The sequence below is a fragment of the Nesoenas mayeri genome (genome assembly GCF_963082525.1).
Source record: "Nesoenas mayeri genome assembly, chromosome: 5".
NCBI classification, from domain to species: domain Eukaryota; kingdom Metazoa; phylum Chordata; class Aves; order Columbiformes; family Columbidae; genus Nesoenas; species Nesoenas mayeri.
The window spans coordinates 17,715,093-17,731,684 of NC_137548.1; the positions used below are offsets into that span (position 1 = coordinate 17,715,093).

The following is a 16,592-nucleotide window of genomic DNA, read 5'->3' on the forward strand; positions in this document are numbered from 1 at the left end:
GCACTCAGGATCTGGACATGGATCTAGAGTGATTTACTGCTTGATGGATGTACCAGAGAACTGAAGTGGCTGCCCTGCTGAACTGATTCAAGCATCTGTTTATGCCATTTAAAATAGGCAATAACATCCCAGTTTTGCCCACTTTAAGTAATCGTGGGATGAATTATTACAAGGCAATGCAAAGAGCTAAGAGCAAATTGCATTTAGAGTCACTATATTTTTCCCTAACTGTCAAAAAAGCCCCAGTTTTCCATACTTTTTGCTGGCCTTAGAGAAGTTATTTTTTTGTTGGCAGTAAAAAACTATTTAATGTAATCAGAGGTCTGGATTGGGTTTTAGAGACAGGCTTTTATGGTGCACTGTTAGTAAACCACAGTTACAAAAAGCTACACCTTTATTGTAATTACCTATTTTATATATTTATTGCAATTATCCCAGTAAATTTTATATAGGAGCAGGTACAGCAGTATCCACAGGACCCACTCACAAGAAGAAACCCTGTAAAAGTCCTTATCCTCAAAATGTTTTGCTCTTGAGACAAAAGTCATGCAAAAGCCAAAGCATGTGTTTAAAGTAATGCATTGTGTCAGTTAAATGAGTTATTAATTTACTTAAAACCTATGTCACTTTTTCCAGGATTTAGGCCAAGCCTACTACTGGTGTACATACCTTAGCTGACCCTGGCCTTTGGGTTGTCTTACTATTTAGAATGCAGTGGGAAATATTATAAAAGCTAGTAAGGGTAAAGTGTCAGTGTCCTTGCTATTTTATACAGACAGTATTTCCAAGACACTTGAAATTTTCAGAATGGTTTCCTGAGACTTTCTATGGCAAAACTACCTCAATGAGGCCAACAACATAAAGTTGAATTGCAGGATGTAGCTACTTATACAACAGATTCACAAGATTGTTGTTTTTGTGATATTACCACATCATGTAAATGTTCAAGTTGTTCAAGAACTTAGCTCTCCAGCACATTATTTATATTTATCACTAAACCAGGAAGCAGCCAATTTAGCTAACAAATAATGAACTGCTGGAATTCATGCAGATATATATGTATACGTGTGAACCGTAGGGAGGATACTGTTATTTTGATTTTCACGTGTGTTGGCACCTACAGTGGGTGTAATTTCACGAAAACCTTTGCCTTCCTGCTTTGCTCCTTCTGGCAAACCAACTGGAGATAACACACTTGGTTTTCTACTGCACAATCTTAACTTCAAAGCTTTGAGAGTAGCCATTTTAAAATAATCTCCATAAATCAAAAGCCAGTTAATACCAAAGGAAATGTTAAGCCTTGGAAAGGACAACTACTCCTGGTGTTTCATTCCAGTTCTTAGTCAAGAAGCAAAATTCTTCTAGCACTTACCAGCATATGTACCTTACAGGGTTTTCTTGTGCTTATAACAGTCAGTTCCATGTATTTCTAAAGCTGCATTTCGGCCCAAACTGCTATTTTGGCAGTAAATATACTGTTTACATTTTACAGTCTATAACTTATTAAAAGGTCATATGAAATGCTAATGTGCCTATTGGAAAAAAAATATTTAAATAATATCCTCTCTTAAAAAAAAAAAAAAAAGTATTTAGTAAAAAATACTTCTTGCTTTTCCAGTGAGTAGCTTTGGTGTATGTGGAGGTAAAAAAGGTTTCTATCTTGATTGTGACAAAAAAATGTTGGCTGTGCTTGTGTTGACGGGCTGTGCCAGCTATCAGGTGTCCTTCGAAGTAATTGCTCAAGGGACTGACTCTGGGTTTCCTGATGACATTGCATTAAGTTCACAACAATGACAATCAGTTCATAGGACATACTGATAGATGTCAGCTGTGGATAAAAACACATTATGGCGTTATTTTGGGTAGAGATGTATTTTAACAATTACTCTGGGTCTGAACACCTGAAAGTTTGGCTGTAACCAGTATGCTGTTATTGCTACTGTTGACCCAATGTGTTTGCTGCTTTGTATCCGCATGTGAAAATACAAACCACTTTACCTTCCATCTTTCCCATCTGCAGATATAGACGAATGTCGCTACGGCTACTGCCAGCAGCTGTGTGCCAATGTGCCCGGTTCCTACTCCTGCACATGCAACCCAGGCTTTACCCTTAATGATGACGGAAGATCATGCCAAGGTACCGTGTATGTTAAACCATGACCAAAGTTTTTGGCCCCAAGCCCTAAAACTTGCTTTGTTTTTAGAATACAAGTATCTTTCCCAACATCGCTTTTGAAAATGTTCGTAGGTTTGTCATGAGGTATTTTTGTAGCTTCCCAGTACCTTGGAGGTGTACATGTGCAACATGACCAGTGTATCAGGAGAAATACGCACAGAAGCCCAAGCCCTCTAAAATATAGAGTTACACAATTCATTTATGTTACAGAGAGTTTAGGTTCTGAAGTTACTTTTAAAATCCGAGCCTGTGTGACCCACCTGAGACAGAAAAACTCTGTCAGGTCAGCAAATTAGATCTGTCTCCCAAGCTCCAGACTCAAGTCCTGAAGACCTTTTGCTGTGATGTGCTACCTGAATCAAAGTCAACACAACCTCTTCATAAAACCTCTCCCTGGGTTTTCCTCCAAGAAATGCTCTGTGCTAATTGTGCGAGGTGTTTCCAGAAGCTGCTGATTGCCTAAAAGGAAAAAAAAAAACAACTTTTTTTTCATAGCCCTAAGTTTCCATAAGGACAATTAATCATTGCATCATCTTCCCCAGGTACATCCTGCTGCATTTTGTCTCAGGTCTGTTATGACAAAATCAGTTCAAAGGTTTTAAAATTGCAGGATAAAGACAGAAGCATTTGTAATAAATATTTCATCCCATCTTCCATGTTATTTTTGCGATTGAAAACATTCCCAAAATGCTTCATTTCCACGCACTGTTGTGTTTCCAACATGCTATTTCCAGGCATCAGCTTGAATCCCAATAAATAATACTGACTTGGTTATACCTTTTTCAGAACAAATCATTTTGACTGCACAGCTAATCTCTTTGAAATACTTTACAGTAATGAATTCAAAATAGAGTTTGGGGTGAAATAACTGATGTATTGGGTGTTGGTTTCCTGTAGATGTGAATGAATGTACAAGTGAAAACCCTTGCACTCAGACCTGTGTCAATACCTACGGCTCTTTTCTCTGCCGCTGTGAACCTGGCTACGAACTGGAAGCTGATGGAGTTAACTGCAGTGGTAACTGTCTTTAGTTATTTATTGTTTTGGTTTATGCAATGCTATTAAGTTTTCTTTTTCCAATGTATTGTTTTGTACATGCTTTTTTAAAAGATTTTTGCCTTGGTCCATGGTTAGCAGCAGGAGAGCTGCAACTCATATCATCTTCTTTCCAGTTAAAGCACACAGCAAATACACAGAAAAGCACAGTGGAGGAGGGCTGCACATGGGTTTAAAGAGAGAAGCTATATATTAAAAAGCACCAAGATAACAGAAAAAAATAAGAAAACACCTCCTAAATGCTGAACAGGAAGGTTTATCAGAGCAAGTAAAGCAGGGACTGTCCTAGAACATTCTTCCATGATTGAAGAAATACTTTATATAAAGCACTTTTCCAGTTGTCTGTTGAATGCATGTATTCCTCTTGCTCTTACAATTGAATGCTTCTGCCTGAAACCTTCCCCACTTTCCCCTGTAGAGCTTTGGCTACACTTCAGAAACTGTATATGGTTTCTTAGTACAGCTATTGCTAATCTGTTCAGCAGATAGCAGAAGAAACTGTGCTTATGTCACTGTAATTTTTCCTCTCCTGTTTTTGTTTTTATTTTATTGCTTTATTTTAATTGAAGGCAAAATTTATTTCTGTGCTTAACGTTCCCAGAGCCTGGTAAAATTAGAGAATCCAGTGAATATTTCTTGGAAAGAAAAACACACTGGAAAATACTTGTCTTTTACTTTACAGTAAACAGATCTAACATGCTGTTTCTGAGAGAAAAGACATGTGATACGCAGTATGTGTATAGTGTTTCCAAAGCTGCTCTTCCCTACAAACCTTATTATAGGGAAAAGAACACAGACATATATCCAAAGAGTCTCATGCATTTAACATTTAGAGCTGCAACACCTAATGTAAGTTTTCTGCTTTCTAATGGATTTTCTGCTTTTAAGTTAGACTCCTGCACCTTTCATATGCTCCTGAGCTCGTTGGGGGCCTCAACCAGTTAAGCTCAATGCAATGCCACATAAACTTTGCCAGTACAAAATGGTGACAGAAAAGGTAGTACTTGAGCCTCATTCATGTCTCAGAGTTAAACCAGCAAAATGGACCTTCCACCATTCATATTTAGAGCAGAAAACCTTTTCTTTACAAGTCTGTGTGAGAAAATACTTGTCGAAACAGGCCAAATTTATCTGGATGAGCTTTCACTTCCCAACTAAACATCACTGTGGTTTGCAAAGGGAATGCCTTAGTAGGAGACATGCCTGTGAGACACCCAGGATCCAGATGTGCTTCAACAGTCCATGGCCTAGCAGATGATGTCTTACCTAAAAGATGGGATAAATCCCTGCCCCAGTTCAAGGAGTCAGAGATTTCAACCAGACTTTCCCAACATTGGTGTTATTTTCTAATCACAGAGGCCCTGCATGTGCATTAGATGTTCTCTGAAATGCCAAACACCTAGTCCTCTGCAGGTAGTCAGCAGCATGCCAGAAGGGTTTAGGAACAGCAAAGGTGTGTCTGTCCTGTGTGGGCTCAGCAGCAAACATGTAGGACCCTCAGGGCTTTAAGTCCCTCCAGCACTTGGCAGCAGCTGAGCACAGGTTATATGAATCTGTTGTGCTGGAAGCCTGGGCTAGGACACCTCAAGGTGATGGGTGATAACTTTGTCCCTTTATGGAGTCAGCCCTTGGTCCATGTTTTGTCAGGAAGGTGTTTTTTTCAGTGAACTCTCTGGGAAAAGTTGGACAATAACAGGATTATGTAGGTGTGGAGTTCCTTTCATCACCATTTTGCTAATGTGGTTGCAGCAATAAACCCATTTAAAAATATTTGGACTTCAAATACTTTTCAATTCATCTGCATAAAACACTAAAAGTGGATAAATGGACTGAGCCCAGTTTAGAAGAAAGAGAAATTCAGTCTGAAGAGTAAAAGTGACTTGCCTGGGAGAGACAACATGTCAGAGCTGGGAATAAGAACTTGGGAGTTCCTGGCTGGGGCTCTGGCCCTTGTTTTTTTCTTCCCCTGGACAGGGAAATAAGGAAATGATTAACTGCAGCCTCCCTCAGTCTAGTGCCTTTGCATGTGTTTTCCCCGCAGTCAGCCATGCCCCCATATGCAGCTCTGAAGTTCATCTTTCTCACTCAAGCACAGTTCTGCAGAATATGACTGGTCAGTTCATAAGTGCAAGGATAAAAGAGCACAATTTCTGCTTTCCATCAGAGACTGGACAGACTGCTCAGCTTCCTGGGTATCTGTGACATGGCTGGGCCTTCCAGTAGGTCTGACCCAAGCTGGGATGAGCTCTGTAGTCTTGCTGGAATGCCTTGGAAGTAACTGGCTAGAGGTTAAGAAACATAAAACAGCCAGAGCTGGCTGCAGGAGTTCTGCTGGGACCCATGTGGCCCTGGGAAAGGGAAGTTTGCTCTCCAGAAAAAAAGAAAAAAAAAGAAACCCCACCGCCAAGTCTCTCCTTTCAAATTACAGTTGCAGCTTTGTTGCTGGAGTTGCTCTATCTGTGACGTAAAACACAACTGAAAACATGTCCAACTGGTGACAGGTATTCAAAAACAAATACATATAAATAAAAGCCGCATTGTATTCAGCAGAAACTTTGGTTTCCCTGGGAGAAAACTGTTTAACCAAGAACTTGTATAGCATTTTGCCAGGTTGCTGAAGATCTCTGGGGAGCTGAAGGGTGCCAACCTCCAGCTGGGGTGACAGGCATATTGTCTGGATGGTCACCTGCCTGTGGGACTGCTCTTTTGATTGTAAAGCCAAAGACACTAAACTTTGTTTTACCACTGCAGACATGGACGAATGCAGCTTCTCAGAGTTCCTCTGCCAGCACGAATGTGTGAATGGGCCTGGTTCTTACTACTGTATCTGTCCTTCGGGCTATAACTTGCTTGACGATAGCAGAAGCTGCCAAGGTAAGAACATTCCTGCACTGATTAAAACCCCAGGGGCACGGAAAATAAGTCTTGTGTCTGGAAAGAGCTTTTCAAGAATTGAGATGCTTGGTCCTGACATTGCACAGTGAAACACTCATAGGGGCCAATTATGTAACTCTGGTAAGAATGTCATCACGTGAATAGTCCCAATGAGGTCAATTGGTGTGTTGGTGTAAGTAAGACTTTGCTGACAAAGAAGCAGCTACACAGAAGCAGCTACACAGAAAAGCCCTCAGATGCTCTCCTCTCTGCTGCACATCTCTCTTTAGTTTTCCCCTTCTCTAAGGTCAGAGAGTTTGAGCAGCCAATTTATTTCCCAGTTTTTGCAGCACTTACCATATAGGAACACTCCAATAAGCAGAAATGGATGGAGTAAAAACTGATCTTAAAAGAGAGGCCAGTTATTCAAAGGTCACTTCTCATGGTGCAAAAGTGTTATGAATTTGGGGGCAAGTCCTTAGATGGAAACTGTTCTGTAAGAGTGGTGTCTTGCACATATTTCCCTTTCTCTTGTTTCTTGTGTTTTAGATATCAATGAATGTGAAACCAGAAACTTCACCTGCACTCCGCAGCAAACGTGTTTCAATATCCCAGGAGAATATAAATGTTTAGACCCAGTAAGATGTGAGGATCCTTATATTCAGATTAACGAGAAGTGAGTAACACACCCAGAGCCACAAAAGCTATCCATGTGAAGCATATCTAGAGTAAACCAAATAAGCTGCATTTTTACAACACAGCCATGAAATTTGTCTAGAGAGCTATACATACATGCTGTTGCTGCATTTACCATTGGTAAGCTTTATAAAAATAATAAATTGCAATTCCTTACCAGGTCACCAGGTGGGATATGATATGATAGTCAGATGTGTGAGAAGTTAGACTGGAAAAACACTTATCAGTGGGTAGAGAAAACAGCAAGGTTTGTAATGTAATAAAAGATATTTACTTACATTACTGACTTCATATACGCTCAAATTAAGCCTGTTTGTTAGCATGAGTATTTCCTGTAAATGTTAACTCCCTGATGTCTGGGAAGTACTCTAAAACATGAGACGGTAGCTATAGCAGGATACAAGTAGTTTCCTACTGTTTAAAGGTTAAAAGTGATAAAAAGTCCACAGACTGATTTGCCTTATCCAGAAAATGGGTATATCTGGATGGGGCTGTTAGCACTGTTACTGTCTAAATTGGGAATCATTTGAGCAAGCAAAAAAATAAATTCCAAATTTCTAAAAATTGCCTGTTTCTTTTACATTTTTGTAGATACTTGCCTGAAGCTCAAAATAATATTTCAGCTCCAGACAATTCTTTATATATTGCAGCCCATAATATTGAATCTATAGTGTTTGCACTAAATCCATTTACTTGGGGTTACTTGGTAGCCTAAACTATTTTATAGAAAGGCAACAGATGAAGAATCAGCTTCTTTCCATTATAATTTATTCATGTCTTTGAATTGCTTTCTGAACTAGGGCAGCTGAGGAATGGACACACTCTGTTCTTCCAGTTCTGGGCTTATCTACCTTCAGAGGTGGTAGAGTCATAAACTGGAAGTTGAAATATCTGAAACCTCTATATCTAAATTCCCCAGAGCCCAACTACAGAGTCCTTGCAGATCAGCTTGCACTGGAACTTTTGATGTTTAAGCTTTGTTTTTGGTGGCTTTGGCTCTCATCTAGATGTGACTGCATTTAATTTGTGGCATATGTCTAGAAATGGTCAGTATAAAAGCCAAGTGGATTCCCTGCATCTGTGTTTTCTGTGGAAGGAATTGGGTGTTTGCAATGCCAGGAGCCTTTTTATGGGGGAACATGCCAGATGAACTGTCTGAAATCGGTGTCACTAGTGGAGATTATAGAAAAATAAGGCAAAAAGACCCAACACTTTTCCAGTAATTTTCCCAACATGGCTTTTATAATGGGACATCCTGCCCCTCAACAAAAGTAGAGTTCTCTGAAGAAATCAGTAGCATGTGACATGGGCACATGGGCTGATGCAGTCTGTTTGGGTTTCCAAAGGTTGCTGAAAATAACCCTACATAGGGTTATTATGGAAATGAAGCAGCCATAGGGAAGAGAGAAGTCCCTGGCACAGAATCAAAGAATGTTAGGTATTGGAAGGGACCTCAAAAGATCATCTAGTCCAATCCCCCTGCTGGAGCAGGAACACCTAGATGAGGCTACACAGGAATGTGTCCAGGCAGGTTTTGAATGTCTCCAGAGTAGGAGACTCCACAAACCCCCTGGGCAGCCTGTTCCAGTGCTCTGTCACCCTCACTGAGAAGACGTTTCTTCTCAAATTTAAGTGGAACCTCTTGTCTTCTAGTTTGAACCCATCACCCCTTGTCATACTGTTGGTTGTCACCAAGAAGAACCTGGCTCCATCCTCCTGACACTCACCCTTTATATATTTGTAAACAAAAAATAAATAGCGTATAGTATTAAATTGATGACTTTCACAGTGAAGTTCTGCAGAGGTCTGAGCTGGACCTACTTTGTCTAACATATTTGTAAACAACCTGGAAAAAGGATAAACTATGAGATGGACAAAGTCTGCAACAATATCTGAGCACAGTAGAGAAAAGGGTGGGTAGAAAAGAACTGCATGGGAAGCCTCAATGACTATGCAGTAAAAATGGAAGATGAAATTCAGTCTAGGTGAATGTAAAGTAAAAAAACAATCCCAAATTCACAAATTAAATAAAGAGCACTGATGTGACCATAATCCTTCCAAACTCAGATTTGAGCATTGTTACGGATAGTTCCATGATCTGCAGTACTCACTAGAGGTCAGAAAAGCAGTCTGAATTTGAGGTGTTAATAGGTAGAGAATATCCTTACAGCATGTGCCATTGTGTAACTATATCTTCAAGACTGTGCAGTTCCTTCCCGTCCTCTCAAAAGAAATTTAACTGGACAAAGGTTCATAAAGAGCAATGAGGATGATTAAAAGTATTGGATTTGATCCAGGATGTCTCACTGTATATTTTCATGCAGTATATAAAAGATTATTAAGCAATGACTACAACATTTTCACCATCAGTGAAATGAAGCAATAATCAGCATTATTTTGGGGACAGTTCAGTTTAAATTACTGTCGGAATAAATACATACCAGGTATTCTATACCTGCAAAGCTGCTTTAAAAAAAGTACAGATTTTCAGGCGATCTAAGGAGACAAAGGATGCCAAGATATTTTTGCCTAGAAAACAAGAAAAAGAAGGCAGGGATATAGGTAGGTCAGAGCAGCAGCACAGAGAATACTAAAAGTGAGAAAATTCATTACAAGTGTCATTTATTCTTTTAGCTGGTCAACAACATTTTTGTTTATTTATTCATGCAGCTCTATTTGCATATAAAGAATCAAATATTACAGCAATTTGTAACCCCTGATGACAATCCTCTCTCTGACAATTAGCCGCTGCATGTGTCCAGCTGAAAACCCCGGCTGCAGAGATCAACCATTCACCGTCTTGTACAGAGTGATGGACATGGTGTCCGGGCGGTCCGTGCCTTCGGACATCTTTCAGATGCAAGCAACAACTCGCTACCCTGGAGCCTATTACATCTTCCAAATCAAATCAGGGAACGAAGGCAGGGAATTCTACATGCGGGTGAGTCTGGAGCTCATTGAAAGAAAATAGGGAGTATCTTCTTGTTAGCTGAATATCCTTCTGATAGCAGAACCCAGTTTTTAATGAATATCATTTAAACCTTCAGTATGAGACATTTCTACACAAATGCAGAGCAGTGTGCTGATCTGCAGGGGCTGCTGGCTCTTTCAGGAGGGTAACCTGCCCAAAGCAAACACGCTTGTCTGATGAGACATTAGGTTAAGGAGAGTCCAGGGCTGTACCCATGCCTAAGAATAGCTCATGTCTCTCATGCTCAAGAGAAACTATTGTGCCAAACCTTTTTTTATTTGATGAACAATTAGTACTTGCCACTGAAAGAGTCAATGTTTCTTCTTGGTTTTGGTTGGGTTTTTGGTTTGGGGTTTTTTGTTGTTGTTGTAGTTGGGATTTTTTTTAAACTCTTCATTGGAAAATGAAAAACCTGAAAACCAAAAAAGTAGGGAAAAAACCCACAAACCTTTACCCCAAGAACTGACTTTCTGGGTTCTTTGCTTTTATTTGTTATGTGGGTTTTTTTGACTGAGAACACACACTTTATGTAGATATTGCTAGAGAAACATAACTACTTTTTTTTTTTCAAATCTAATTCCTCATCAAAAACCATCTCTGTTCCCCAATCATCTTCACAGCACCTCTGACAAGTGGAGGTGGGTGGTGTCTGCACAGAACAGGGCACAGCCTCCAGGGATGGTGGTGTTCAGAAGGTTGATTTTTACACCTAGGCAAAAACCTGGCTTTGATATCCACATTAAGTGATGATCAGTGGCTATTGACGGTTCCCATGCCTCACAGAAACTGGTAGCATGACAGATTTTGTTAGATTCCAATATGCATTTCTACCAAGAGCCTCAGATTCTCACTGTTAAAAAAAAAAAAAAAAGATGTTTCAAAATCCCAAAATGACAAGTGGTTCAAGAATGATCAGTTACATCTCACAAGATCTTTCCTCTGGCAAAGTCATTACTGATGCCACTGACCTTTTTCCCTCACCTGGGTCGAACCACCAGATGCTAAGGCTCCAGCAACCCGCGTTGTTGCTCAGATTTTGTGAGTTTTCTTATATTTATTTATCCCACTCCCATTGATCACCTCCAACACTCTGCTTGCACAAGCTGTGCTTTTCCAGCCACACATCAGGTTGGCATCCAGAGCTGGTGGCTGTGGGAAGGGGCTGAGCAGTGGGCAGCACAACAAGGCGCTGGGGGAACGGGCCCTGGGCAATGGCTGCTCCTGGGGTTTTAATGTCAGAAGCTCTGATTTTTATATGCTCACAACCCACTGTTCTGGACAGACGTTTCAAAGGTCTGCTTCCACTTACTAAAGGACAGATTGTCTGAAGAGTCTTCACATATTTAAAACTCATGTCAGAGAGTAAGGTTTTGTGACTTTAATTCATGCAATTATATAGCAAACCCAGATCCTGTTGACATCTGTTCTCAAGCTCTGTTAATATAACCCCATTTTGGTGTTCACTACTTCAAACTAATGGTGCTCTATACATCAAATAAAATAATATCTCACACACCAAAAAAACCTGTGTCACTGATTGTGCATACCCTAAATTCGTGTTTTCATCTTGTTGCACTTGGACAACAGTAAATTTCTATGTTCAATAGCAAATTTATATGTTCAAAAGCTCCTTTTATGTACAGGGCTCCTAAAGGTTTTACAACCTGTAAAAGGTGATAGTTCATGCAAAACACTGAAATGGAGCCAAATGATGAAATGCAGCTCTCCCATGAATTGCAGTCACTTGTAATAATTCAGCAGAAAACAGCGTTGTTTTGGCTGCTCCAGGACCATGGGCATAATGTGGGTTCACCTGAGACAATAGTTTTCAAGAGCCATTTCTGAAAATCTCACCTGCTTCCTCTTGTTTTGTGCACAGCAAACGGGACCGATCAGTGCTACCCTGGTGATGACCCGCCCCGTCAAGGGGCCCCGTACTATTCAGTTGGACTTGGAAATGATCACTGTCAACACTGTCATCAACTTCAGAGGAAGCTCTGTCATCCGACTGACGATATATGTATCACAGTACTCCTTCTAAACCTTGAGTTTGTGCCCTGGAAACATTCATACAAAAAAGACAGTTCCTCCTCTGCAGAATTCTCTCCTCAGAAGCCAGTACGTATAGCAGCTCCAAACCAAACCAGTATTTCCACAGACCCAGTGACCTACACCTGTCTGAGGATGGAGGCCTCTTCATGCACAGCCCCTACCAGGATGCAGACATCTGGAGATGTATTGTCAGCAGATCCCATATGATTCTCTATGTGGTCATATATTTTAAGGATTCTTTTTTCCATTGTAAACACTTCTAGGGTATGAGTCTATGTTTGAAAGACTGTGAACCTTTGTAGCTCCAAAGCTGCTTAGCAAAAAGCACCAAAGAAACTGAGGAAAAAGCTGGCTTTTGCAATCTTGCCTTTTTTTTTTCTTTAGAAATGGAAAGCAGACAAAGAAGCAGAAGCAGAAATAAAAAGCCACCTATTGAAACAAGGGATCTCAGAAGTGCTAACTTACGTTCCCAATTATCTCTGGAATTATCAGTCAGGCACTTTGTCTCAATTCACCCTGCATTTGTCTTAGTTTCAACTGTTTTTTCTTTGATTCTATTTTATAGTTAAAATCTATTGTAAATTCATTCCAAAATACATGTTGTACTATGTAATCTTCTACTTTCTAACAAAGTGTCACATGTTTGGGTTCCTTCCTGTATTAAATCTTTCTATATAACAGAGTTCACAGAAATCTATCACTGAATGGTATGTTTTACAATGTTAAGGATGTTATGCTTCTTGACACTCAGGCACTTCGACACAGTCCTCCATTACTGGAATAGAGTCCATGGACTTTAGAGCAGATAAGAATCAGAACCTTATTTTTTCCTGTGATAGCTGCAAACAGTTCGTAATGGTATAAGGTAGTGATACTAACTCTGTAATTAAGGCTGCAACTAATCTTCTGTTCAAAGACCACTCAGCTCAGACCCATCCAAATTCCTTCAGAAAAAATGAATTCTTCTGTTCACATGCAGCCTCCTTCCTATTCCTAACATTGGGGAAAATAAGCTGAAAAGTACTTGGACCGGTCTTATTGTTCATGCCTCTGCCATAAAGCAGACCCCACTGTACCAGTACCCAGACTTCAAATGATGGGATCCCAGTTTCCATAGGCAATGTCTTCTCAGGTATAGCTGCTGTAACCAATAGAAAGTTTCTCCTAAAGTCTAATCTGATAATCTCTGCTCTCGTAATTTAAACCCATTCCTTTTTAGCTTACTTCCAGTAGAAATAGAGAACAGTTTATCTTCCCCTTTGCAGCAGTATTTAACATGTCTGAAGACTGTTGTCATGTCTCCCCTCAGACTTTTCCTCTCTAGTCTAAACAAACCCAATTCTTTTGGTCTTTCCTCATACATCACATTTTCTGGACCTTTGATCATTCTTGTTGCTCTCATCTGGATTATCTCCAGTTGGTTCACATCTTTCTTGAAGTGCAGTGCCCAAAACTGTGGAACGCATTCCAGCTGAGGTCTCACAGTGCTAAGCTAAATCTATATATATGTTTAGGAGTTTGAAAAAAGAAAAAAAAAAGTATAGTTTGGAGGTATACTGGTTACCTTGTTGAAGGCACTGTCCATTTGGTCTTTTATTTTAGTAGGGATGACCGTTCATATCCCTTGTTCTTGAATTGCTCTGAAGCAAACTCCTTTGCTGTGTCCCTCTGGATTTTCCTTATGGGCTTATTTGCTCTTCAGCACCGCCAGGACAGGGAAGATAATTTTTGCTTTGTCTTTTTGAGGACCAGAAATGCTTAATGCTACTTGGGAAAAGGAGTTTATGAAGCTTATAATGTGAGCAGGCTGCAGCAGATTAGAAGCAGTATGTGAGGTCTTCATAAAAGTGGAGTACTAAAAAGAATAATACAGACTCAGAAAGTTATCACAGCACAGGCTGCATGACACAATCAGAAAATTTACTCTCTTGTTCCTAGTGAAGCTTTGTGAGTTAGTCTGGAGTTATTTTTCCCTGGCTTTAGCAGAGACTCTGCTCTTTTTACTTGTACTCAGCTTGAAGGAAGCCCTGATGCAATGGCTCACAGCAATGAAATGCTGAGTTGAGTGTGCTTAAGCACCTTCCATTTCTTAGTGGTTTAAAGTTTACTCTGTGCTGCTGCAATGTCCTTGGATCCTGTGGCTCAGAGCTCTGTACACAGTCCGTCCTTTATTGTAAAAATAAAAAGGCTGGAGCCTGAATCCACAGTTTTGTGGGCCAAGCTGAGGGCGGGAAGCCAATGATGAGGGTAGCTGACTTGGAGGAGAAAAATGCAGAGGAAATGCGCAGAGAAATATCAGAAACACAAATGTGTTTCCTGAGTGTATCATGGCTCATCATATACCACTGTCTTGGAGGGGATAATGGAGACGACCAGGAAGGAAAAATGCTAGTTTATAACCATGAAGCTAAAAGTGCTCATGTATCCCAGATGATGGCAGTGAGACGTGGGAAACAAGCAGGGTCTGGTGGCCCAGAGAGCAGACAAGGGGCAGGCAGGGTCTTGTATTAAAGAAGTTAAACTCTTAAGATGCTGAAAGTTTTCCCAGAGCTTAAAAGCCCCTTTTCCCATGTTCTGTGACTCTATGTTATGGCTTCTTCATGTCCAGTTGAGGAGTCCTCTCTCTTTCTGCCATCCCATCACCTTCTGGAGAGGAAGTGCACCCTGTTAGACATCAGACAGTTTCTCACTTCTGGGTTGTTCTCCCAGGGCCCCCACATACCAACCAGATTTAACCCTAATGTAGAAACATCAAAATCCAGAGGAATTCCATAACAAAACACTTTGTTAAAAGAGTAAAGCCCGAATGCTTGGTTTTAGCAGGGTCCAGCAAATACTCATAAAACAATATTACACTTGCTATATAAACATTCTGTGCCTTAGAAAAAGAAAAAAGTGAGAAGTCTGGAAACAAAGGAATTCAGCCACTTCTCAACTGTCATAACATCTTTCATCACTCACTATCACTCCAGCCAGCTCTAACTTTGCCAAAATATATGCCAATCTCAAAGTAATAAATTACTGGCAGTATATAACATCTAAACTCTCAATTTCCTAGTCAGGGGTCTGTTTCCAATAGACCATCACAGGCTCATATATTGCAGTAAAAAAAACAAAAACAAAACCAAAAAGACTATGCATGTCAGGTTTTTACAGCATGAAAGTTAAAAAAGCAAACTTGCAACTGCTGTGTGCATTCCTGTTCTCCTTCGAGGTGGAGAATCCCTAAAAGCAGACAGAATTTCAGGTCTGCTCAGAAAATGATGCTTTATTCTAACCTATTGCAGAGGATTTTCTCACACAAAGTGTTTTACCTTAACGTTAACAGACAATATTCTGGCCAGGACCAGATGAGGGCACTGAGTCTGGTCTGGGTATGCATGGCTTCCCTCCGGCTCTGCTCTGACATGCTCCTCGCTCAGGGTGGCAGAGCCAGTCCCTGCCCAAGCTGGGGATGGACTTGGCCTCTCCTGCCTCTCCTGTCAGCTGTCCTGTCTAACCAAGGTCCCCAGGAGAAAGACTGCCTCTCACTGCATGTTTGTACAGCACCTATTGCCAGCGCAATAATTGGAATAAAGGTAAACAAAGGCAGAAATGGCAGTAATCTTTGGTACAGATCACAATGATTGGGAAGGAGAATCTATTTTGATAAAAAAACTGAGTGATTCATGCCAGCCGTGGTAGGTGCCAGAGGGAGAAGAATGGCAAGAGATGAATGATCCAGTGCTGTAGAGCTGAATGGGTTCTATTGTCCAGCTTTTTTGACTTTGAGATATGTTTAGGGCATTGTCTTTTTCTGACAGAGACAACAAAATGTTTATTCACCTAAGGGTTTGCTGGATCCCACAGAATGGCTTTTCAACTTGTGCTTCTCTGACAACAATAACTTTGTTGAGAGTAACTAAGCTTCTTCGAGTAACTGGTCACCAACCATCACCCAATATAGTTTCCAGGGCCATTCACACAGAGCTTTCACCTTTTCAGGTTGGGGGCCTGTACTCATATTTACCTTTTTTGGCTCAGCTTTTAGAAGAATCAACTTTCATTGTCTCATAAACATAGTAACAGCATCAGCAGAACATACATATTCATTTTTCTCTGTCTAGAGCAAGCAGAGCAATAGAATCAGTACAGGTTGTGGTCATTCATGTTCTCCAGGTTCGTTTATTGTCAGAATATGCTACAGAATATCTTCTGTAGCATGTAACTGTATTAGAACACAATTAAATTTTCATACCAAAAAAGATGTTTTTTTAAAAAAGAAACACAATAAAATTATGCCCTGACATTATTCAAGCCTGACAAGCACTACTGTTAAAATAAATCTCTATCCTGGATGGACAGAACCCTCAGCTGATGTTAATTTGCATGACTGCTGCTTTTTCATGGAAAGATAAAAATTATCCTTAGGATCTTCCCTGTATGTGAAAAGCGCTGTCCATGTATCTGTGTACAAGGAGAATTTACAGAAGCTAAAACCAGTTGCAGCACTGTGGCTCTGCATTTGGAAGCCAAAGCCTTGTAAGACAACACAGCACAAGCAAATTGTGTTTTCTCATCTGGCACGAGTGCAGATGTGTAATTTACACCTGTCATGTTTTGTTGTTTTCAGTCTTTGAACCAATTCTGAATAGCTCAACCCCAAAGCGGGTGCCACACATGAAGACTGACACTGGTGGTCACAACTAGGTATTTGGGGATTCCGCAGAAAGCCAGCCCATAAAGGTGACCTGTGCTGAAGGGTCAGTTCCATAGGCAGTGCAATGG

The 16,592-nt window shown here is 40.4% G+C and overlaps 1 protein-coding gene across 1 annotated transcript in view; it reads left to right on the forward strand.

The window, feature by feature from the left end:
* The window catches only part of FBLN5 (fibulin 5), a gene marked incomplete at both ends in the record, with an annotated part of 46,186 nt that extends 34,372 nt beyond the window's left edge, over nt 1-11,814 (forward strand). The window contains 6 exons of the mRNA XM_080345722.1: nt 2,021-2,137; nt 3,074-3,193; nt 5,984-6,106; nt 6,656-6,782; nt 9,548-9,743; nt 11,653-11,814. Of these exons, the coding sequence (XP_080201848.1) occupies nt 2,021-2,137; nt 3,074-3,193; nt 5,984-6,106; nt 6,656-6,782; nt 9,548-9,743; nt 11,653-11,814 (845 nt within the window). The remainder of the gene's footprint in view (nt 1-2,020; nt 2,138-3,073; nt 3,194-5,983; nt 6,107-6,655; nt 6,783-9,547; nt 9,744-11,652) is intronic.
* Nucleotides 11,815-16,592: the final 4,778 nt, after the last annotated feature.